Source organism: Nelumbo lutea, chromosome 3, assembly GCF_056320005.1.
Source record: "Nelumbo lutea isolate HS-2025 chromosome 3, American lotus-T2T, whole genome shotgun sequence".
Classification (NCBI taxonomy): domain Eukaryota; kingdom Viridiplantae; phylum Streptophyta; class Magnoliopsida; order Proteales; family Nelumbonaceae; genus Nelumbo; species Nelumbo lutea.
The window spans coordinates 101,549,866-101,574,702 of NC_142686.1; the positions used below are offsets into that span (position 1 = coordinate 101,549,866).

A 24,837-nucleotide genomic window follows, 5' to 3' on the forward strand; every position below is an offset into this window, starting at 1 on the left:
GGAATGAGTTAGGGGGTGGACAATCGTGGGTTGAAGAGGCATGAAAACAAATGGGTGAAAAACGAATTAATAAGGGTAGGAGTACTTTGAAGCTAGACTTAGTTGTTTTGATTAAAACTGTGACTTACGATTTGAGAGGAAATATGACTCTTGATAGGATGCAATAGGTAGATAGGATTCATGTGGCTGAATAGAAATTGTAGTTTTATTTATTCACCAGATTCTCACAATATGCAACACTTCTGTGGGCCACATATATTTCCTCGGATGGGCATATTATTGCTTTTCAATCTTTTCTTTCAACCTAGAGTCAAGGGGTTATTTTCCTTGTTTGTTAGCTGACACTGTGATTGATCTAATGTGGGTAGTATGATGGTTGTGTATAGGAATTATAGAAACTACTGCAGATACTATTGATTTGGCACATGATATTCCTGCTTTGCAGATGGCAAGTCTTTTAAGTTTCTTTTTTAGATCAATTTAGTTCCCTAAACGTTTGTCCCAAATTTGAATTTTGACCCTATATTTTCTATCGACCTGATTTGTAGAATATTGTTATGGTTTTAAGCATGCTTTATCACTAGTGGGTAGTTGGCATGCAGACTTGCTTGTTCACCAGAAGCAAATAACTGACGTAGAAATAGTAAGCCTAGGCACAGTTGATACTTGCCGCACCTTTTAAATTGTCCCTAATCACATTATCTATCTTTAATAATTCTATGTGCTTTACTTGAACCATCGGATTATAAAGACGATGGACATCCTGACTACCATTTAATCACATTCGACATCCTCATGTGTTCTGTATTCATGAGCATCTGTGACCTAATCGATTTGTCGACAAGAAAAATATGGATCACCCAAGGCCCTATTTTGGGCCACCTGCCCAACCCATGGACTTCCCCCCGACCAATCTTTTTTTTGTGGATTGGATGGCAACCTACCACATCCAACCCCGCTTGCACCTTAGTCATAGGCTGAAATTGACATTCTTCGTTGTGTTGCTTACATACATCTAAATACTAACTGACCTTGCCTCTGATATGTGTTAGCCTATGATAGTGAAGATCCAGAACTCAAATACAAGACTCACTTATCGCATGAAGCATTACTTTGTCCCAACATTTTAAATTAATCCTTTTTCAACTAACCAATACAAGATTTTAGTAGTTTAATAAAAAATTGTTCCATAAACATCATTTTCAAAACATGTTATTTCTGCATGGTATTTTCAGCCAAACAATTACTTTCAAAACTAGTTTTCAGCACCAACCTCCCAAAATATATCATTATGTCTCATTGCCATTCCATGAAACAAGTTTTAAGAACCCATCTCATTTATTTCGCATGATTCCAAATTCATCTATCATTTTCAGACTTAGTTTTAAATAAATATTCATCCATTCATCACATATCTTACAATTCTCTAACATGTTTTTTGTAACATCACATAGAAGTCTTGAGCAACAAGCATTAATCACCAATGCAACTTACTCATTATAGGCCTGGTCTATTAGACCCGGGCAACCCCAAGAGCTTGTCACATACCCTGGCAACCCAGGAAGGCCTTGGCAACCCCAAGTGTGATGACATTCCCTGGCAACCATAAGAAGGCCTTACCAATCCCAAGTGCGATGATATACCCTAGAAACCTCAAGAAGGCCTTGGCAACCCCAAGTGTGATAACATTCCTTAGAAACCCCAAGAAGGCCTTGGCAATCCCAAGTGTGGTGGCATTCCCTGGCAACCCCAGGTGCGATGACATACCTTAGCAACCCTAGGAAGGCCTTTGCAACCCCAAGTGCAATGATATACCCTATAAACCCTAGAAAGGTCTTGGCAACCCCAAGTGTGATAACATTCCCTAGAAACCCCAGGAAGGCCTTGGCAACCCCAAGCGCGATGACGTGCCCTGACAACCCCAAGAACGCCTTGGCAACCCCAAGCGCGATTGCATTCCTTGGCAACCCCAGGTGCGTTGACATACCCTAGAAACCCCAGGAAGACATTGGCAACCCCAAGTGCGATGACATACCCAAGCAACCCCAAGTGTGATGACGTACCCTGGCAACCCCAAGTGCGATGACATACCCTGGCAACACCAAGTACAATGGCATACCCTGGTAACCTCAAGTGCGATGACATACCTTGGCAAATCCAAGAAGCCCTTGGCAACTCCAAGTGTGATGACATACTCTCCCTTAATATAGCAGATCGCAAAGATTACTATAATCAAACAATTGTTCAAGAACTTGGCACTAATGAGCTTCGACACCGTCCGTCTCACACCAAAACTAGCTAGTAAAACACTATTTTCAATTGACTGTTAATCTTTCAACACATTAACCAAACTACGTGACTATCGCACATGGTTCAAATAAATGATCTATTATATTATTGTTATAAGAATATTAGTATGCTATAACAAAGCAATTGCAACAAATGCTCAAATCGCATCACAAGAGCGTTAGCATGTTCCAAAATCTTGCATACTTAAAGAGGGGCTTCCTATCTCCTTTGTGCCATATTTTCCCCCTACCCGATACTTCACTTACCAAAATGTAGAGTTGTACAACTATCCTCGAACGTTTTCCTATTTTTTAGAAACCTACCAACAAGTCTATCAACAACATATGTTTATCAGCAGCATTGTAAGATCATTTGGACGCTCTAGCAATATTTAACACGTATCAATATGCTTGAGGTCCTATATACACCTCCTGACAAAGCATACTTATCCCAACCCCAGAAGAATTCAAATAGGGGGGGCTACAGACTTGGCCCGATCTTTCCCTCTCTCAAATGTTTATTAACAGAATGCCTTCCATCAAGAAACAAGGGGCTAACAATTCGATATTATTCCTTTCATGATTCTTGATAGAATGACTCCTATCAAAACTAAAGGGTTGAAAATCAAATCATAGGTTGTCTTTTGACAAAACACTTCCTATCGAGAAACGGGGGGGTGTTGAGAACTTCGCCAAATGATCAAAATGATGAAATGTTTCCCGATAGAAAGCACTTCAACAGGGGAGTTGAGTATACAAAATCAATCAACCCCAATGGCCAGAACAACCGATGCCAAAATCTGAAGATAAAATCAACAACCAGGTGGAGGATGAACTCAAAAAAATTGCTCTCCACACATCGCCCAAATAATACCAGGATGCATCGAAGGCATAAATGCTTATTGGTAAGCATACAGGGGGGCTAATCTACCCAAACTAAAAAATATCACCACCATGCACCCTAGGAATGGGCGTGCTCACACAACCCAACCAAGTGAGCATACATTCCTAAGAGTAGAAATTTCAAGAACTAAGAGTAGGCTATGAACTTCTATCGACAGAGTCATGATAGCCGCTCGCAGAGTCAACCTTTCCCTTTCCCCAGAAGAATAGCCCAACGGCCACGAGAATGTCAATCCAAAAGTCGGGGACTAGATTGGTCAAGAATCTGTCAAACAAATCAATATTGAAATCCTAACAAATTCATCCACTACAGCTCAAAATGCACTAAGAAGAAAAGATAACTTATGTTTATCAACAAGAATACTCTTATCAATAAGTAGGGGGCTAACTACATGTAGTTTTTTATCACCCCAATTACATTACATGTATTAAAATAAGGCCACACACAAAAATCTAACATTACATGGAATCTCCTTGAACCTGCAATGAGCTTAATAACCATTGCAGACTCGCGATGAGCTTATTTACATCATAGAAATCGCAATGAGCTTAAAAATTACTCGGGATCTGCGATAAGCATAGAAGGTCATCCAAGACTTGCGATAAGCATAAAATACCTCTTGGGAGCCATGGTGAACAATGGGTGTCACCTGAGACTTGTGATAACATCGCCAGTCAGGTCTTGTCCTTTAACATGTGGCTACTAGGAAACCCGTAAGGGGATATAGCCTACACGTACCACGTGAGAATCTTCAAGAGAAAGGAAATCTTGTTCTTGAAGAATCACACTTGACGCATGGTGAAACCTCGATTGTGCTCTCTTAATAATTGACGTAAAGATAAATACCCATTTTCCTAATAAGAAATGTCTCATTTTAAATCCTTCTCTTTACCGCCTTGGGTTTCTTTCTATAAAAGGGGGAACAATTCTCCCCCAAGTAGACAATATATACAATGTAATTCTGACTCTGTCTCTTTCCTTGTCTCTCTTTCTTCCTCCTCTTATCTTCTCCCGTTGTCCTCTACAATCCTCCTAACATTCTCTTTCCTACCATCTCCTCAAACCTTTGGAGACTTGACCAACCTCCATCGCCTTACCATCGCACCAACACTCTGTAAAGTGTAAACAATGTAGTACATTGCGTGATTAATTATAACTTGCTTTCCAAATGTAAACAGACCAACTCATGAATTATGGTCATAGGCTTCCTATCTCCAATCCTTGAGTTTTATTTGATGAATAATGGAATATGTTGTGCAAAAAACCAAGAAAACACAAAGAAGAATATACAGCTCTTGTGTGGTTGGATGATTTTTTTTGCCATGACTCAGGCCATTGGACCCATTTTGTTTGTATCTATTCATCAAACTCAGACTTGTTGCATATTCAAAAAGCACATTTTCAAATGGAAGCAATATTTTTAATTTTATTGGTAATGTCCCAAAAACATACTGAATTGGTCCAATTGGACTCTGTTTCCACTTACTGGGGGAAGAAAAGAGAAAAGGACTAGATCCTGTTGAAAGTGGTCCTTAAGGAGTATCCTATGAACCAGTCCGACCACAATAAGAATACCTGGACATGGTGCGAGCTGGGTCTCTCTCTCAATGGACGAATTAAGACGTCAGATCTAATTGCCCAGACAACTCACAGTCCTAATTTGGCATTCATGCAGGAACCAAGATCTGCAACCAGTCTGAATACACCCACCAACGTTTCATAGAATGGCTTTATGGGCGTTAGCTGCCAAGTACTTATAAAAAACCATTTTCACAGACGAAATTTCCTTTTTGGCCTGAAGCATTAATTTACTAGGACAATTTGTTATTTCCAGGAAATTTAAGTTTATTTTGGCAGGCTTACTGGATAAGGCTAGACTTGTACAGTCAAATAGATAGATTACAGATAAATCTAGAAGTAAAAAAAAGAACAAAAAAATTGTGAGGGAAAAGGGAGGAATGGGTCGAAGATTATTGCCCTAATTTTTCCCCTTTCACAAATGATGCCAACATGATCCTCTTTTTCATCTACACATTTGAGTAAGAATCTTACTTCATGGATTAGTTTCAACAAATTTGTGTGTGTGTGTGTGTGTGTGTGTGTGTGAGAGAGAGAGAGAGAGAGAGAGAGAGAAATTGAGTTTAAATGTTGAATCTACAATTTAAAGAGACAGCTGAGTGAAGTATCTCTTCATTGATAGTTAAAAATATGCTGTCTGTTGGGGAAGAACTTTCCACCCTCAGCTACCTGATGATGCCAGAAGAGATCCTAAAACTAAAGCTTAATCTCCTCACAAAACAATGTAAGAAAAGGGCTCATCTTAAAGGGGAATTTGGGGAGGGGATTGGAGGATATCATATGGTTCCATATAATGTTACAAAATACTAAAATAGATGTTTTGAGTTGTTTTCTTGCATGTTCTATGGGAACCATGACAATGTTTCCTGAAGTGGTTATTTTATGGAGGTGATTTTCAGAAGGAAAAAGCCCTAGAAAATTAATGTGTTTTAACTATTTTCACAATATAAGATGGTGAAAACTTGTCAAACTTTATCGTTTTTAATTTTCATGAGGGGGTTCTACATTTTACATCAGAAAAATAGATAGAAATCATGTATATATATACAAGGCCATTTTTGCTTACCCACTACATTTCAGAATTTTCAATATATTACAGAAGCATTAAAGAGCAATTCCCAGCCCTGGTTCTCCCCAATCCAGGAACGGTTTAACTGAAATCAAAACCTTCATTGCAGAATGTTAAATGGTATATAAATTTGTTAACGGCTATGTTGACAACAGGAAGACTTTGACTGATGTCTTAAGATTCACATGGTAGTCAATTTTCTGCTTCATCCATCTTTTTTGCTTCATCCATCTTTTTTTGGCTAATCCCTCTGCAAATACTGGAAGTAAGAAGCAATGGTAATACAAAGGGAATAGTGAATATGCCCAGAAAAAAGAGCATGGCCTTTGACATAGAGAAAAACATTTTTATATCTCCACAAATCGATAATCAAGATTCTGGAATGGTACAAATTAAACCTGGACCACTGAGACAACATAGCAGAGTTCAGTGCACCACAACTCAAGTTGTATAGTTGGGTAGATTCCATGGAGTATTAAATCCCACTTTCTTGTCCAATAAGAGAGCTAGGGTTTTCCTTTGGAAAATAACCAGACTATGGTAAAGTGGACAAAAATATATAAATCTCATTTCAATTGTTGTTTCTAATCCTCAATGTGAGATTTTGCTTCCAGAATCATACCATTGCTGCTAAAGAACTTTAAGGTGCAATAATCCACAGATCAGCTGTTAAGATTAAGAATTGATGACTGAAGATTATATCTAGTTATGTATAGATAATTGGACCATTTGGATTTCGAACTCTACTTATATTTGACTTAGCAATTTCCTCTGCAAGACAAACGAGAGTGACCATCAAGTAGATATTTCTGGATAATTGGATCATTGAGATTTCAAAACCCTCTCATACTTGGCTCACCATTATCCTCTGCAGGAACATCGTCCATGCTCAAAATGGTGAAATCGATTAGAATCTCTCAAGACAATCTCCCTGCCATCCATCTTGGACAAGAATTTTCCCATCTCATGACAGTCACTGCACACATCTCGATTCTTGGTGACCCTTATGATTTTACCAGATGGCAAGCTCAGAATTCCAAAAGCCATGGCCATCTTCTCGCTGTGCCCACAGAAAGCCTGTTCCTTCTCTATATTACCCTCATTCAACAAAGCATATCTCTTCTTTGGAAGATGCCCTTCAACCTCCATCTTTGTCCTCACTCTTTTCAAGAATGATTCTATCTTCTTGGCGTGTGGGTTTGATCTGTCCCCTGATACAAAAACATGATACCTTTTCTTGATCTCTATCCAACTACATTCTGGTTTCTTTCTAAAACTGCGTCGGTCAATCCTCTCCCTCAATTTCTTCACCTCTTCCCACTTCTCTGCTTCCGCATATATATTAGATAGAAGTACATAATACCTTGTATTCTCAGGTTCAAGTTCAAAAATCTGTTCCGCCACCCTCTCAGCTAATTTGACATCATGGTGAATCCTGCAACCAAAGAGCAATGCACCCCATACTGTTGAATCTGGTTTAATTGGCATCATTTGGATGAACTTGTATGCCTTAGTTAAATGTCCTGCTCGGGCAAGGAGATCCACCATGCAGGCATAGTGATACAACTTGGGTTCAATCTTACAGTCATTTTTCATTATGTTAAAGAACCTCCACCCTTCATCTACTAATCCTGAATGGCTGCAAGCATATAGTATAGAAATGAAGAAAAGCCCATTTAGTTCAACACCTGTACGTCGCATTTCATTGAAAACAGAAATCACTTCTCTGCCACATCCATGCATGCCATATCCAGAAATCATCACTGTCCATGAAATCAGATCCTTCGTAGGCATCCTGTCGAAGAGCCTACGTGCATGCACCAATGCTCCACACTTCACATACATGTCAACAAGAGCATTGGCCACATAAAGGTCAGAGAAAAACCCATTTCTCATCACATGGCTATGGATCTCTTGGCCTCTCTTTAAGGCTGAAAGGCTGGCACAGGCAGGAAGAACACAAGCCATGGTTACAACATTTGGTTTCAATTCATTTTGCATTTGGATGAACAGACCCAGTGCATCATTGGGAAGACAGTTTTTTGAGTAACCTCCAATCATGGTATTCCACGATACGGTATCTCTCACAGGCATCTGATCAAAAACAGATCGAGCATCTTCCATGCTACCACATTTTGCATACATATCCATAATAGCATTGGCAACAAATACATGAAACTGCAAGTTGCTTGATCTCACATAATTGTGCACATCCTTACCACTTTCTAATGATCCATTACACGCACAAGCATGAAGAATGCTTGCAATTGTAAATATATCTGGCTTTATACCTTCTTCTTCCATTTCCTTGAACAAATTGATTGCCCTATCGTATTGCCCTTCTCTAGTATACCCGACCATCATAGAAGTCCATGATACAACACTCCTTTTATCCATCTTTACAAAAACTCGTGTTGCAGCATCCAAATCACCACATTTTGAGTACAGGTCTAGTAAAGTATTATTAAAGGTAACCTCACTGTCAAAACGGGCTTTTATCCCATACCCATGAAGCGCCCTACACAAGTAAAGACTACCTATCTCTGCACAAGCAGGTAGAATACTGATCATCGTAGTTAAATCCAAATCAACTCCAGAAAGCGGCATTTGAATGAAAAGTTTAAGTCCCTCTTCAGCAAGACCATTTGAGACATACCCACTAATCATTGAATTCCATGATATGGTATCACGATCACTCAACTCATCAAACACTTCACGTGCACTCTGAATCTTCTTGCACTTGGAATAGAAAGCAATCAAAGAATTTCCAACAGCACTGTAGGAATCAAAACCCGATTTTAGCAAATACCCATGAACCTGTTCACCTTCAACTACGCTTCCCAACGCAGCAAAACACTTGAAAACACAAGACATTGTATAAGAATTTGCATCAATTCCCAACTCCAGCATCTGCTTAAACAAACGGATACTTTCTCTGAAATTCCCAATCTTTGCATATTCGTTCATGAGGAGGTTCCAAAGAAAAACCTTCTCTTTCTGGATACCATCAAAAACCCGTCTCCCTTCTCCCAGATCTCCACAAGTGGCGTACATAAACACTAGTTTAGAACCCAAAAGGCTATCAATTTCGACGCCATTAGAAGATATGATTGAGTGAACCTTCCTACCATCATTTAGCGACTTAAGGTCAGCACAGAGCTGCAAGATAGAACAGCAAGTCCTTGAATCAATCTGGGAAGTTTGACGGTTGCAGAGTAAATCCATGGCGTTTCTTAGGTTACCCAATTCACAGCATCTGCAAATTTCTGTGTTCAAATCGTTTTTTTCTTGACTAACTGTTTTGCCGAGAAAGGTGGAGGCGGTAACAGAGGTGGAGAACCTAGATTTCGAATAAGAGAAAAGAGTGATTGTTGAACAAGGTCTGTAGCAGATGGCTCCATCTTGATTTCTGAGAGGATTCTCCGTCCGGCTTTGACGGGGCCGATAAAGGAAGGGTGTAGTAATTGCTGCTGTTGTAGCCATAGCGATTGCTGTTATTGTTGCTTGTAAAACCTCTAGAGCCCAGAGTCCGGAGCAGACTTTTAACAGACTAGACACATTGCCAAAGACCCAGTAGTTGAGATGTCACTGGTCGTCGTTCAAAATGAGGAGATGCCAGACTCCGGTAGGCGTAGCCTCCTTATGTTCTTAAATTCTATTTATGAGTAATGTTAGAAAGTGGTAGTAACCATCAAAGAGAATGCAATTCTTTGTCGTCTTCGCTCTACATATATAAGGATGCAATTTGGGTTGGCGCATTCCAGTAATCACTCGTAGTCCCGCGCAATTTTTGGTGGCAATTTGGATCAGACTAGTCTGAATTTTGGCTTTATCTGTTTCAAGCTTGAAACTGATCAATTAACCCACGCAATTTTTTGTTGCAATTCTGAAAACCATTACTCCACCAGTAGTTGTGATTGTGGCGCATTCCAGTAACCACTCGTAGTCCCACCAACTCTCTTTATCCTCTTCGTCATCCTCAATACCTCATTTTGAATGGAAAGCTTTGTGGAGAATTAAAATCTCACCAAGATATCAACTCCTTGTGTGGAAACTTCTTTGGAGAGGAATTCTCACTAAAGACAAATGCATCGCTTGGATCCCACATTTGCTCTCTTTGCCATTAGGAATTAGATGAGTTAAAATCAGCCCCCCCCCCCCCCCCAGCACATCCTCGCCGTGTATCGGAATGATAATTTAAAAAATGATGAAGTTATCATCGGAAGATGTTCCTAATTCACGCAGAGGTACCCAAATATTGTGGGGTGATTTGGTCTCCAATTTGGAGACCCCCACCATTTACCTTAATTTGCATTAGCACGTGCAACCTAGTGCCATGTGCAAGTAGTCAAGGTAGCATTTTCAGCTAATCCATGTAATAATTACAAATGGTTGAAATCATTAAGAGCCCTCACAACCACAACCAATGTTCAAAGTATCAACATGTATTGACCCGTATTGACTGATACATATTTCTTACAGGGTTGTATCGAGTTAGACCATGGTTCAGAAGGTACTCAAGACTTAAACCAATTCTTCTAAACCGGTTTTAAAAAATAAATAAATAAAATATTAAAAAAAAAGTACCAATACAAGCCAATATGCAATGTTGATACTTTGAACCTTGCTCACAACCGAGGAAACTTGCAACACTCCTTAGCAAAGGTTGTCCTATTGTACCTCATATGGAAAGCAAGAAACAATATGCTATTTTGAGAATATACCTCCATTGCCCATACAAATCTTAGAACCAGGGATTCACACAACTAATATTGGAGAGGCTACATAGTCATATCTTGTACAAATTTAACAAATAATAATGTTAACAATCTCCACACAAATAGTCTGCAAATTGATGGCTATCCACTATAGGGGTGTATCGGAGGGGTCCCGGAATGATACGTATAGGCCAAATATTGGATTCAGCCTATATGTGTCGATACTTTGAACCTTGATTTCTACTATATATAATAAATAAGTGACTTCCTTTTTTATCAAAAAAAAAAACATACATAGATTACATCAAAATGTTAAATAAACATATTGATAATAACAACTATTCCATTGGCATCCCCCATATACAAAAAATAGACAATGTCTCACCCAATATACACTTAGTGGCACATTGGTGGCATATGGATGGCACAATTGATGAAATTGACTATGACAATTAAGCACCTCACCCTCCAAAATGGAAGGCAAATGATGTGGTTAAAATATGTGTTCCGTGCTCCACCTAGAACAAGATGCATGTCCAACTGAGGTGGACAATGTATTCGAACTGAGGTCATTAGAGATTATGAAGAAAATTCCATTGCTGGTTTTTCTTGTTACCTCCCTTGGAAGCGGAAGTTAAAGCTCTTCTAGATGGTCTTCAACTATGCTCAAATCTCAATTTGAATAATATTTTGGCCGAGAGTGGTAACATGGTCTTTGAGCTTTCAAGAGAGACTTGGAAAATTATATCTGAGCTAAACCTCACATAAGGGTGTGTTTGAGCTTTCAAGAGGTTGAATCATGACTATTAACGTTTTAAGTTAATCCAACAGTAACAATTTGATCAGACGTGATCAAGAAATTATTCAAACATTAATAGTCATTAACTGTAAACTAATTGTGAACAATCATAGAGTTTGAAACCATGACTATAGAAAGTGACTCTTCAAACAAACACACTCCTCAATGTGACTCTCCAAAATCTATAAAAGGATGTAAACCAAGTTGGATTACACACAAGTTTTTCCTCACTTTTTACTAGAAAACACTCTTGTCTCTCTCGGTTTAATTTGCTACCTCTCACATAAAGTTTCTTTGAAGATTTTTCAACTTTGTTGGTTGTAATTTCTCACCTTAGGCTATGTTATATTATAGGAATAAATTTACTAATAACCCAATAAAAAATTCAGTAAAACTGAGTGGAGACAAATAACATTTTAAAGACAATATCTTTAAATACACCTCAAAGCTCTTCTCTAAATTTTCTATAACTATTTATCCAATAGGTCCCACCCAAGTGACAGCCCTATAACTTATCATCTAATTAGGGGTCATGTTTTAGTGCTTAGGCTTGATTCATCCTAAGTAGACCTATTCATGGGCGGGGTGGCCTGACGGGCCGGCCCAGCCCAGCTCGGTCCTTGGACGAGCTTGAACAGGTATATAGGCCCGTGGGCTTAACCTCAGGCCAAAAAGCCCAACCCGCAATAAATCCGATCCGGGCTCGGGATTTGTCAAAATAGCCCAGCCCGGCTCGGCCTATAAATAAACCTAAAAACCCTAGTTGAATACCCTTCTTTTTTTCACCTCTTTCCCTTCTTTTTCCAACCAAATTCTTCTTCTCCACATCCTCTTTCCCTTCTTTATATATATTTTTTAATATAAATAAATTTTGAATTTATATATATATTTTAATGTAAATAAATTATAATTTATATTGATTATTGAATAGGGAAAATTTCTATTTTTTTAGGTCGGGCTTCAGGCTCGGGCTCATGCTTCGGGCTTTTTATTAGGACCGGGCTCGGGCCCAAATTGTAGGCCCGTTGATTGAATCGGGTTCGGACTCGGGCCTAACATATTTTTGTTAATGAAGAGTAAAAACCCGACCTGAGCCCAGCCCGGCCCGCCCCATGAACAGGTCTAATCTTAAGTATAAAGGCTGAAAATTTTGGGGGCTGAGCCCGGGTCTAATACTTTTAAGCCTGGTACACGATATATTTATATATTACATATACATGCCTCATATATGTTTTGTTTTACATTATATGATATATTATATATAATATTTTATGTTTATATAATTCACAATATATTATAACATATTATCAGTAATAATGTATTAATGACAAAAGCCCAATATTGCCCAGCCCATGATCACCCATACATCTGATGATCTGAAACTGATTCACGGATGAGGATGAAGCCTGAAATTTTACCGGGTTAATTTCCACCAGGAACTCGTTGAACCGTGGGTCGGGAACCCGTGACCACCCAATGCCAATGGTCCCTAATGAATTGCTTTGCTGGTTGGGTTTATGAGTTGTAGGTTTTGTATTCCGTCCGAGTTCGGGAGGGACGAGGGTGCGTACGGTACCATCCCCTTAACCTTCTTATTTCAGTTTTCAGAGGGTAAAAGAAAAGGAAGAGGAAAAAAATGCATGCAGCTGCTATGGTATTTCCAAACGGTGTCCTCTGCTTTGCCAGAGTCCCAGCTTCCATCAAGCCCAAGCTGGGAGTATCCATTTTCTCCCAGAAAGGTTGTTCCACTTCACAAACCCTAACCCTGTTTTTTTTCCTTCGACGTTTGTGTTCTCTGCATCTCCATTTGCCTCTTTTTATTTTTTGCATCGAAATACCATGTTTTGATTATTTGGTGGAACAATTTACATTTTGTTTTATATATATTCTGCTAGTTTTCTTTTTTCCAGAGGAGTCTTAGTTCAGAAACAAGGATGTAGGAAAGAAATGGCTGAAGCAAATTTCTATTTCAAACATTGATTTAAGAAAAGAGACTTTTTTTTTGAGAATGACAAAGATATTTCTACTAACTATATGGCTGTTGTCGATTCGTTTTTTTTTTCCTTTTAGAAATTGTCATGCAACTGTATTTAATGGAGTCAGTTTGATCTTAGATGATTGATTATTGGAGTATAGAGGAGAGTAGAGATGGGTTTAGTGTTTTGGATTTTGGAAGTTTGAACAGTCAGTTAATCAAATCAAGTAAAGGCCATAACCCAATTCTGGCACTGGCTACCTGAGGTCTTTTACCATTCAGATTTCCACTTTTTTTTTTATGTATTAATGTTTTTATTTGATTTTTTTTTCAAAAAATTGCACCTTGCTTCATCAGGGACCACAGTCATCTTGCCCCTCAGGTGCTAGAAGGGCTTTTTGCTCTTCTTGCAGCTCTCACTTTTAAAGCACTGAGTTTTACTAAAATGGCTCCAGTGATGTATATCTTTTGAGATGCTCACTTTAACTTTATTTCGTTCCAATTTCTGAAGCCTATGATGGCTAATGGGGAACTGAAGAGACATCTGAGGAGCTTTGAATTATTTTGGTCATGTAAGTGTATGGTCAGAAACTTGGCATCCCATATTCATGGTAGCATTTGGATGAAATACTGGAACTCCGTGTTTCTTTTGTGTTATTTGATTAATCCCTGATGTCATGAGACTTAGAGAGAGAAGATAAATAAATAATCCCTGATTTCATGAGAGATCTCATCTCACTCTACATAATACATTTGTAATATTCAGACACATCAATCATCATATGTTAAATTAACCTCCAAAATCATGACTCACAAGAGATATAACCTCAATTGCTTTGGAAACAAGAATTATTCTGCATTTGTCTTGCATCCTGTACATCTGTTCTGAGATTGACATTTATGTAATGAAGTTGCAGAGTTGTTTTTCACCATGCATATTCCACAGCCAAGGTAGTTCCATATTTTTTGTAGGTAAGATGGTCAGTGATTAGGAGTTAAAGATCAAGGCAAGATCCAATCCCAGGTCTCGGGTTCAAACTTCAATCCAAATCCAACCCCCACCCCGTGTGATTTTACCAACTACACCAGCAGCCGCCTTCTTGAGATGATTGCACTGGATCCCCACAATGGGATTATTTCACAGACAATTGTTTGTTGGCTACTACTTAGTTGCTTCCTCCTCAAACCTTGAATGATCAAGTTCACAAAGCACAGGTCATCTACTTTGAAAATCTATTCTTTGTGGAATCAAAGACATTATTATATCCAAGTGCAAGGTGCCAACCTGCCCGCACCTGGATTGGGGAGGGGGGGCTTATGGGTTGGGGGATGGGCAACCCCCTCCCCCTGTGTAGCCCTTAAAATGAAACAAAGAAAAAGACATTATATCCTAGTAAATGTTTCATCTTTACCTAAAAAGAAAATATCTGATATTTGCTACAAGTTTATTCACAACTATGATCACTTTCCTAGATTATATTTCTTAGAAACAGTTCCTAAATGCTTGAGATTCCTATTTTATGTTCAAGGAAAACATCAGGCTGGATCCAATGAAGTCTTGTCACGTCAACAGAATATCTTGTTATAGTTCAAAATGTATGCATTAATCCTTGGAATTTTCTGTATAGACCGTAAAAATTTTGAAACCAAAATTTCTTAAAAGTGTTCCTACTGTTCAGTTTGGTTTTCTGTAAAGCTGTGGTGACATTTGAAGCTGACAATACACAATGCCTACTTCACAGTTAATGTTCCTTGAGATGACTCGTGTTTTCTGTCTTGGTTTGGATTATCATTAATAGGCTACTGATTTTATGTTTATCAGTTCCAGGTCAAGCAAGAATCAAGAAACTGATATTTTATGTATTCTTAATTTTTGGACTAGACCTAAACCATGTTGTCAGACTACAAACTGAGGGATCATCTCTTGATGCAGCTTATTGAACTTGACAGAGATTGCAGATGGGCCTCTGCTCTTTGCTTCCAGAAGGAAATTAATTCAATCAACTGTGTTAAGCATAAGGTCTGAAGGAAGCAGGAGAGGCCGTCCACGTAGGAACATTGGATCTGGTAGAACTCCAAAGGAGGATGATAATTTGAAGACTCCTCTGTCATCTGATGGGAATTCCTCTGGTTCCAACCAGGAGGAGATAATTGCATTATTTAGACGGATACAGTCTTCAATCTCAGAAGGAGGGCTTGGAAGTAATAAGAAGAGAAGCTCTGACAATTCTAAAGGAAAACAATCAGCAGAATCAGTTTTGGAAGTTCTCCGCCAATCCAGAAAACAAGGTAATTACTAGTGAGATGGTACCGTATCCCATGCAGTTGATAGGGAAATATTCAACTTTGTGACTAGTTAGATGATTTGACAATTCTTTGTGACTGGAAAAAAAAAATTGAATTAGGATACAGGACTCGGACCCAGGCCGTGATTCCCCCACATGTTATTTCCAGGACAAGTGCTGGTACTTGTACAGTTCTACTGGGCAGAAAGCTAGCGGAACACACAATGATGTGCTTCTCTTTGTATCCATCCATGCAATGAAAATCTGTAGCAAAAAAAGGGGGGGGGGTTAGAAATGATGTTCCCATTCTTTAAATTATACCGGATGCTCTATTCACCTTAATTATTCTGTTTTGGCAGATACAGTTCCTAGGAAATATGGGAAAATAGCACCCCGGAGAAGAGTTGCACCAAAGAAAAAGCGCGTAATAGAGGATGATTCTCCAAGTGCAGAGTTTAAATTGACGAGGCCTCCATCAAAATTTGTGAAGAGATCACCGATCCCATCGTTGTCAACCCCAAGAGCAAAAGTTGTTGAAGCAACTACAGTAAGAGAAGTATCAGTCACCACAGTTGGGGGGGAAAAATCACGGAGAATAGAGGAAATGAAACTTACTGAGCTGAAAGAACTTGCAAAATCTAGAGGAATTAAAGGTTACTCAAGGTTGAAGAAGGGTGACCTGGTTGAGCTGTTGAAGGGCTCGCCATTGTCCTAGTGACAGATTGAGGCTTCCTGATCTGGGAAGTGATTCTCAGGGGCCAGAATTTTTTTGTCTTTGTTCTTCCTTCTTTCTGGAGATATTCTGGTGCAAAGTGAGTTTATTTATTCTTGCTTTAATTGAACTTGGGATAAAACCATCCTCAACTTTCTCAGCATCCCCTCCCCTCTCTCTGGGTTGATATCTAAATTGGCCCAGTCGAGTTCAGTTACACTATTCTGATAAGCTTTTATATAAAGTTGACAAGATGATCAATGATAATCGGTGGGGTGATTCAGCGGGGGAATTGAAACTTGGAAGTAAAATTTAGTTGTATAAGCTGAATATTCCTTTATTGTCTGTTCCCCAGAGCAGTGCATATGCAGTGGCAAACATATTGGTTGCATTTGTTCTTGTAAGATGGACTTAAATTTTCAGAATAAAATACTTGAGCTATTATCTTCGCAATTCACCCATCAATTCTGGCAAAAAATCAAATTCAATGGGTATGAAATATGATAATCATCCATTTTGTTAAGTTGCTAAGGCCATGTTTGTTCACTGTTTTGGCCTCATTCTTTTAATTCTTGCTCGTTCTAGGCAAGAATGAATAACACTAGTGTTTGGTTACAAAATTCTTGTCATGGGCCACATTCTTTTTATAATGAAAAATCAGCCCACAACACAAAAATTGAGGCAACCTGTAGCATGAAAAATAATCATGCCCTATTTGGTTCATTTTCATTTGGAGGAAATTCTGCCTATAAATAAAACTGTTGTCATAAATGTTTACTAACATACTATTATGGAAGTATTTTTATGAAATCACTTTTACAAAAGTACTTTTACACGAAAATACTTTAATAAAAGCATTTTTATGAAAGCACTTCTACACAATCATTTTAATAATAACACTTTTATGAAAGCACTTCTATAAAAGTGCTTTTATAAAAGAATTTTTTTGTAAAAGCACTTTTATGAAAGTATTTTTATGTAAGCACTTTTATGAAAGAACTTTTACAAAAGTACTTGTACAAAAGAACTTTAATGAAAATACTTTTATAAAACATTTTTACGGAAGTACTTTTATAAAAATACTTTTACAAAAACATTTTTATGAAAGTATTTTATGAAATCACAAAAGTGCTTTTACAAAAGTACTTTTACATAGGACACTTGTCGGTCTAAAAGAATTCATTTTTAGGAAAAAATTGTTTGGTTTAGAGCAATATTTTCTCATTCTGCCTATTTTTATCCATTCTTATCCATTTTAGAATTTCATTTTAGATAAGAATAAAAAAAAATGAGAATTGAACCAAACATGGCCTATGTGCCAAATTCCTAAATTAGTGAATTTCCTTCGCTTTTTGGGTCTATTGCAAACTCTCAAGGTACCACCAAAAGCTGTTGTATTTCAAACTGGGCAAGTCATTATTTTGCTCAAAATCTTCTCGACTGGTAGCCATTGCATCCGCTCACATCCAACGAGACCCGACTTGCCTAGGAGAGACGCATTGTAGTCACAATATTAGACCCATGAAAACTCTATTGCAAATCACCGCCCTCAAAAATAATTTACAGTTAATTTTGAACCTTCATTTTTTTTTGAAAGCCAAACCTCCAAAATTCAACCCTTCATTTCCCTATTCTTCACAAAAAATATCTCGTCTCCCTTAGTTAACTTTGCACCAAAGTTCAAAGTATCGACACATTGGTCGATATGGATCGTTTCAGGAGCTCCTTGATACGCCCCTACAAAGGGTGTATTGGAGTTTTGCTCGATTCAGGGGATGGAGCAGCCTTAAACTGATGCCCTGAACTGGTTTAAAAAAAATAAAAAAATAATACCGATATAGCTCGATATGCCCTACCGGTGTATCGATATTTTGAACCTTGGCACCAACTTCACAATGCTTTCTCCCATTCTTGCATGAATCCATAAATTGTATCCATAGCTAAACGTCATTGCATGTATCTATCTAGACCATGATTTCAAATCTCACTCTTACCCAGATGAAATTCTAAACTCTACAAAACTAGGTAAAAATGGGCAGAATGAAAAAATATTAATATGAACCAAATACTGTTTTCCTAAAAAATGAATTCTTTTTAAGTAAGAGATGACTTATGTTGCTCATTTTCATTCTTCAAAAATCCTTTGTGCCAACAATGGTCATAAACAAAAATAAAAAATAAAAAAACAAATGAGCAACATGGAACATGATTAATTTTCATCCTGCTGTCTACTACTCTACTCCAATTTTTGTACTATGGGCTGATTTTTCATTAAAGAATGAGACCCGTGGCAAAAATTTTGTAATCAAATGCACTGAAGTTTTTCATTCTTTGCCCGTTCTCACACAAAATAAGGAAGAATTAAAGGAATGAGACCAATTTCAACAAACCAAATATGGCCCAAGGCGTGAGAAATGAGAAATGTGATTTTTGAAAAAGAATATCGCATTTCATTCCCTCACCATCCTCATTCTTTCTAAGCAGCTAACCGATTTGGTTTGTCAATGATGAAAAGATTCACAGAAGCAATTAAAATCAGTTAGTTTCAAGGATAAACCAAAAAGTCATAAAGGCATGAAACATCCACTGATACTGAAATACCTCCAAAGTCAACCATCTTCTTTTCCCATGGCATTACATTTAAGTGGAACGACTAAAAGGCAACTGGACTAGCAAAAAAGGTGAAAAACGTTGCAGACAGGATATGGACAAAATGAGAAAATGGCGTAGGAACACAACTTGGATATTGTATTTGCAATAATAGCTAATAATCAAATGCACTCCAATAGACAGACGAAATTAGAATTTAAAACAATTAACACAAACTATCAATAGCATCCCGTTTTTCAAAATTCTCTTACAAAAAAAAATGAAAGGGAAATTCACGGTCTACTAAGTTTGCCAAAACTTAAAAATTTGATATATATGAGTAGGATCTCTACGAAGCTGCAATAGTCTGAGACTTGTTGAGGATTACACCTTCATATTTCACTTGGAACCACTTCATCGCATCTTCCTTGGTGACCCTGTGTTGGATCCCAACACGAGATTTGCACCTACGACGGCGAGCAACACGATAGCCCGGACGCTCCAGAACAACATAGAAGTCCATACCATAAATGCCTGTAGAAGGATCATACCTAGAACAGAAGAACGTACTCAATACATCTCATCTCCTTAGGTGCAAGAAAAAGGATTTCAGTGCATGAGTGAACATGCGCGTGCAATTCACACAAACATGTATATGGATATAAACATGCATATAACAGGGATTAGTTAAAATCCAAACAGATGGTGGTGATGTTTGCGAAAGGACACAACAAGAAGTCTACAAAGAAGTTACTAAAACTTCATCAACCTTATTTATAACGACTCAACAATGGAATTTGATAAAAAACAAAAATTAAAATAGTATGCTAAATTTTCCAAATTTAATCATTAAAAAATACTAGTACAAACTATGCCACTTCTATCACTACAAAGTCTCTATTTAGACAGGAGTGTCCTACAGAAAGATTCAAAATCCAAAATCACATGAATAGAACTAAATTCCCTAGTATGGCAGAAAAAATATCGTGCCTGTGTTGGAACTTACAAAGAACTACATGAATTAGACACAATTCAAGATAGTTAGCATTAGCAATCGGGACATTACCATTAATCTATCCCAATAAAAGTTCCTTCTTGGTCTCCAACTTAAAGAAAAAAATTGGCTATATCTAATCAAAAATAAGCTAGAGGGAACACCCGAAAAAAGAAATTAGCAAAGATATTCGTTATCCCAATGAGCAAATCAATCTGGATTAAAAAACAAACTGGCAAGTAAAAAAAATAATATAACAATGAATAACTGCCAGTTTGCATGTACACAGAAAACAAACGGGTTATAATCCAACATTTGTACTATTAAAATAGTTTATATTTTTTGAATTCCAAAATTACATACATGCAAAAGGAGGGCCTAAAATGTTGCCATTATTACTAAGTAAAGTTCAAATATGAAAAATGCCATTCACCTTGTACATTAGTTATTCATTTATGCCAAATAAATCAGAAGATAAAAAGGGAAATGTTGCATAGATGTACCCAAAAGTAGACCTGTTCATAGGCCGGGCCGGGCCGGGCTCGGGCCGGGCTTTTACTGTGTATTAACAAATTTTTTTAAGGCCCAAGCATGAGCCTGGCCCAACCATCGGGCCTACAACTTGGGCCCGAGCCCAGCCCTCATAAAAAGCCCGAAGCCTGAGCCTGGGCCCGGGCCCGAAATTTTAGCCTATACTATTATTATTATTAATGTTGAAGCAACTGAATAGAGAGAGTGAGAGATTGAAATTATAAAGAAAAGAATAAAATATATATATATATATATATTAAATTATAAATATATATTTTAATAAATATTATATTATTTATATATTTTATATAATATATAAAATACATATTATATATTTTATAAAATATATAATACTGAGTCGGGCCGGGCTTTTTTGACAAATCCCGAGCCTGGCCCGAAGCACAATTGGGCTTACTGTGTTAAAGCCCGAGGTCAGGCCCACGGGCCTAATTATATGACCAGGCCCGGCCGGGGTGCAGGCCAGGCCAGGCCAGGCCGGGCCGTCAGGCTACCCGGCCAAAAGAATCTGTGGGGTGTCAAAACCCGAACCATCCAATACAGACAATTAGGAGAGTCCATGCAACAATGGTAATTACTACTTACTAAAACCCAAGGTTCAAAGTATCGATACATCCCAATATGGCAGAAGGGGTGTGCCAATACTTTGTACCACACTCATCCTACTTTTTTTAGTTTTTTTTCAAAAATAAGGCAGAGGGGTAGGTCTTAGGCCTGCCTACCAATAGGTCAAAATCCCAAAACGTTGATGTTTGGAATATCAATGATCTGCCTATACAATAATTTTAAACCTTGATAGAATCCATTGCAGGATGTTAACCTTCAAAACCCTTATGGGAAACAGAAACCAATATAGCAACGATTTGAAAATAAAGAGCCCCTCTAAACTGTGTATGTTGTTTCAAGAGCAATAGAAAACCCTTAGGCTATTTGGTTTGAAGGAAAAAGTAGGGAAAGGAAGGGAATGGTGGGGAAACCTTTACATACAAACTCCCTGGCTTTCCCTGCCTTTCCCTTCCTTTCCCTACCTTTTCCTTCAAACTAAACATTGCCTTAGTTCCATGTCCTAGAAATAATAGGAGTTTTTCTTTCTACAAGAAGAAAACAGGTGAGAGTGCCTCAAACCATGAGAACAAACTTGGCCGACTCAAAATGGAAGAATCATATGGTATAAATCAGTTTCCAACGTAAGCAAACAAATACACAGAACACAAAGGTTGATGACTTGAAGATCCATGCCTTATTCCAATTGAATATTCCAATGTAATAAAAGATATATATAGTAGTTAAATACACCATCATCATCATCCAAGCCTTATCCCAACTATATGGGGCCGGCCAGAAGAATTCTGTTCTGTAACTTCAGTTTAATGCCCATGTCCATTGTTAAATTAAAGGCACAGTAGTTCAATACAAAGCAATGTCTATAACTACCCGTGACATTCCTGAGAATATATCATATCAAAGCAACTTCTATTGTAGCTATAGAATTTTTTTTATCAGTAACTATTGTAGCTATAGAACTCTCCGTACTTAAATCATCAAATTAGCTCTTTAAATAAATTTAAAAGAATTAGCAACCTGCAATGTCAAGGAATCGGGAAAAAGAGCCTTCTCAAACCATTTTCAAGTATAGGCCACCCTAACCATTCATCTTGATCAATAACACATTTTAAACATATCCAAACCAGTAACAGAAGATAATTCAAATAAGTACTGCTAAGTGCATATGTTAACCACCTCAGTTCATTAGTCACACTAATAAACAATCATACAGCAGATTAAGAGTACAATATTATTTCCAAAACCAATTTATACTTGAGGCAAGAAGCAAGGTACAATCTATAATCTACAGATTCGTATATGATTAACCATTGACAGAAAAAAAAATTATACCCAAGGCAAACAGAACGTACAAATTAGGTTTGAACAATGAAGGAAATCGTTGATAACAACTAGATTTAGAAAAATCAGATATTTATGGACAATAAGAGGAACTATGGCTTACTTGATTCCCAAATCGATATGTTCCTGAATTCCGAATCCGAAACATCCAGTATCACTAAAGTTCCTCCTCAACAGTTCGTATTCCTTCACCTTCAATCCACTCTCCAGAAGCTGCATTGCCTTCTCACCCCTAACGGTGACATAGCATGCAATCTTCTCATTACGCCTGATCCCAAAAGATCGAACAGTGTACCTAGCTGTTGAACAACCGCACATAATATCCAAAGATAAGAACTTACACATGAGAAAATGAAGTTATCCGATGAAGATAAATTCGAACTCACCCTTTGAGAATACCGGGGTCTGTCCACTCAGCTGCTCCAACACCTATAATAGGAACCGAGTCAAAACTAAAAACAAAATAAAATGAACCAGTGAAGAATATCGGATGTGAAGTAGATTGGGGTTTTCGGATATGTAAGAAAAACCTTCGCGGCCCTGGTGAGACGATCTCCACTTTCTCCGACGGAAATGTTGAGGACGAGTTTCTGAACTTTGATCTCCCTCATTGGGTTCGAAAGCTTCTTCTCCGAAGCCTGATTTGATTGTAGAAAAGCTTAGTTAGAAAGAATAAAAGACACCTTTTTCAAAATAGACTGTAAAGCAAAGATAAAGAGAATCACCATGGCTCTCCGCTGGCGAGCTTACAGTGGCAACCGCGAGGCTTGATGCCCTTCTGATAGAAGCGGGAGAGATGAAAGAAACCCTAGAAGGATGAAAGCCGTGCTAGGGTTTTGTATTCGTTTTTTATTTTGTCAATTGACTATAATACCCTTAAATTAAAATATAAGATTATTGGGAAAATTGGTATTTTAGGGTGGGACGTAGGAGGCAAAAGAGAAAAAGATTTGGTGTAACTATGTTCGACGAAAAAATGTTCCGTTGCCGGGACTCGAACCCGGGTCTCTCGGGTGAGAGCCGAGACTACAACGGAATTACATTTGCAGTATCATACATTTCATTGTCATTTGCATTCTTGTTCTATAGCCCTACCTTCGATTTACCGTTATTTGGTATATCAGTTCAGTTGTGCATCAAGTTGGGAGGGGTGCAACTCGGGCGGTTCGTTCCTCATCTCAAACCTTATTCCTTCACCAATCACCGTCGAACCACCCGAACCCAGAAGCCAATGCCATCATTGGCGTTTCTCCCTCTCTCTAGACCTCATTCTTGTTGAACTCGGAATTTAAGATACAGAGACGCAAACTCTAGCTCAATCTAAAGTAACATTTGAGCTACTAGTTTTTTGTTTTTTGTAAAATAACACAAATCATAGCCAAGTTGCGCTAAAACTCTCTTAACTTTATCTTTGTAAAGGCTCCATAGTTAAAGGTTTTCCTTCATGCTTTCCCCTGCCTGCGCCATTGCCACAACAGCAATAGGTTCTCCTTCGGTCATTGGCCTCCTGGGTTTTTGTCATTTATAATAGGACACCAAAACCATTAAAGGATATTTTAGAAATTTCAAAAAAGATATCAGTCACTTGATGTTATATGTGAATAGAGAGTGAGAAAGGTGAAAGTTTTAGGCAATTGTCAAAAAAACGTAAGGATACTTTAAGACAATATGTAAATAGTAATGGTAGAGTTAGTCAATTTCTTAAACCGTAAGGATACTTAATAAATTTGCCCATAAAATTATAACCTAAATTTATCGGTATCAAACAAAATTTGTCGAAATATATGAATAAAAATATCATAATAGTACCCTCACATACAAGGTGATTTTCTAGTTTTTATATAAATACTAGCAGGGACCCGTGCGATGCATGGGATTTATTAATCAAAAGCTAAATAATAAAAAAGGGTCATTTACTAAAATACCCCTTATAGTTCCATGGATTTATTAAAATCTATCCTATAGTTAAAATTTTACTAAAACACCACTTATAATTTGCAATGGATTTAATCAATCTCCCATTAGATAATAGTGGAAAATGATAGTGTTGACCCTAATGTTCATTTAAATAAATTTAATCAAAAGAAAGCAATAAAAATATCAATTTTGCCCTTTATAAGGCATGGTCAACTACTCTATTGGCTATATTTGGTTAATTTTGTTTTCTGTACAAAAAAAAAAAAAAAAAACCTTCAAGGTATTTCTGGAATAAAAAATCACAGGCCCAATGGCAAAACAAACACTCCTTAATGAAATGTTAATTAAGTAAATAAGTTGCAAAATATATAAGATGTTTTAGTAAAATGAAAACTATAAGGTAGGTTTAAGTAAATATGTAAAACTATAAGATGTGTTCTAATAAAGGACCATAATAGAATTACATGAGAGTATACAATTGTTTTATTTTTTCAACTTTTTAAATAATTAATAATTATTCATATTTTATATACTACTTTTAATAATTTTTTATAA

At 37.5% G+C, this 24,837-nt stretch overlaps 3 protein-coding genes across 4 annotated transcripts; 1 reads left to right on the plus strand and 2 right to left on the minus strand.

Annotated features, from left to right (window-relative positions):
• Window positions 1-5,732: 5,732 nt before the first annotated feature.
• Window positions 5,733-9,990, minus strand: DOT4 (Pentatricopeptide repeat (PPR) superfamily protein). The gene has a single exon (XM_088975745.1). The coding sequence runs from the start codon at window positions 9,320-9,322 to the stop codon at window positions 6,701-6,703; it is 2,622 nt and encodes an 873-aa protein (XP_088831871.1). The 5' UTR covers window positions 9,323-9,990; the 3' UTR covers window positions 5,733-6,700.
• Window positions 9,991-12,863: 2,873 nt separating this feature from the next.
• LOC148867209 (Rho termination factor) lies at window positions 12,864-16,781 on the plus strand. 2 transcript variants are annotated; one of them, XM_088976045.1, is made up of 3 exons: window positions 12,864-13,095; window positions 15,282-15,620; window positions 15,976-16,781. In XM_088976045.1, the coding sequence occupies exons 1-3, from the start codon at window positions 12,993-12,995 to the stop codon at window positions 16,329-16,331; spliced, it is 798 nt and encodes a 265-aa protein (XP_088832171.1). In that variant the 5' UTR covers window positions 12,864-12,992; the 3' UTR covers window positions 16,332-16,781. The 2 variants fall into 2 exon arrangements, with proteins under 2 accessions (XP_088832171.1, XP_088832172.1); XM_088976046.1 differs by lacking the exon at window positions 12,864-13,095 and adding an exon at window positions 13,843-14,546 and having other exon boundaries at window positions 15,265-15,620.
• A 2,274-nt stretch (window positions 16,782-19,055) lies between these two features.
• LOC148867210 (large ribosomal subunit protein uL5-like) lies at window positions 19,056-23,175 on the minus strand. The gene is made up of 5 exons (XM_088976047.1): window positions 23,091-23,175; window positions 22,896-23,003; window positions 22,752-22,794; window positions 22,469-22,664; window positions 19,056-19,468 (listed from the first exon to the last, which is right to left on the minus strand). The coding sequence occupies exons 1-5, from the start codon at window positions 23,091-23,093 to the stop codon at window positions 19,267-19,269; spliced, it is 552 nt and encodes a 183-aa protein (XP_088832173.1). The 5' UTR covers window positions 23,094-23,175; the 3' UTR covers window positions 19,056-19,266.
• Window positions 23,176-24,837: the final 1,662 nt, after the last annotated feature.

Bases quoted from the DNA above. Each gene is read 5' to 3' on its own strand.
- LOC148867209 (XM_088976045.1), top strand. From the start codon at position 12,993: ATGCATGCAGCTGCTATGGTATTTCCAAACGGTGTCCTCTGCTTTGCC. The intron at 13,096-15,281 runs GTTGTTCCACTT...TGAACTTGACAG, and splicing joins ATCCATTTTCTCCCAGAAAG to AGATTGCAGATGGGCCTCTG. The intron at 15,621-15,975 runs GTAATTACTAGT...CTGTTTTGGCAG, and splicing joins CCGCCAATCCAGAAAACAAG to ATACAGTTCCTAGGAAATAT.
- DOT4 (XM_088975745.1), bottom strand. From the start codon at position 9,322: ATGGCTACAACAGCAGCAATTACTACACCCTTCCTTTATCGGCCCCGT.
- LOC148867210 (XM_088976047.1), bottom strand. The intron at 22,795-22,895 runs GTTTTTCTTACA...TTCCTATTATAG, and splicing joins GTCTCACCAGGGCCGCGAAG to GTGTTGGAGCAGCTGAGTGG. The intron at 22,665-22,751 runs GTGAGTTCGAAT...GTTGTTCAACAG, and splicing joins GACCCCGGTATTCTCAAAGG to CTAGGTACACTGTTCGATCT.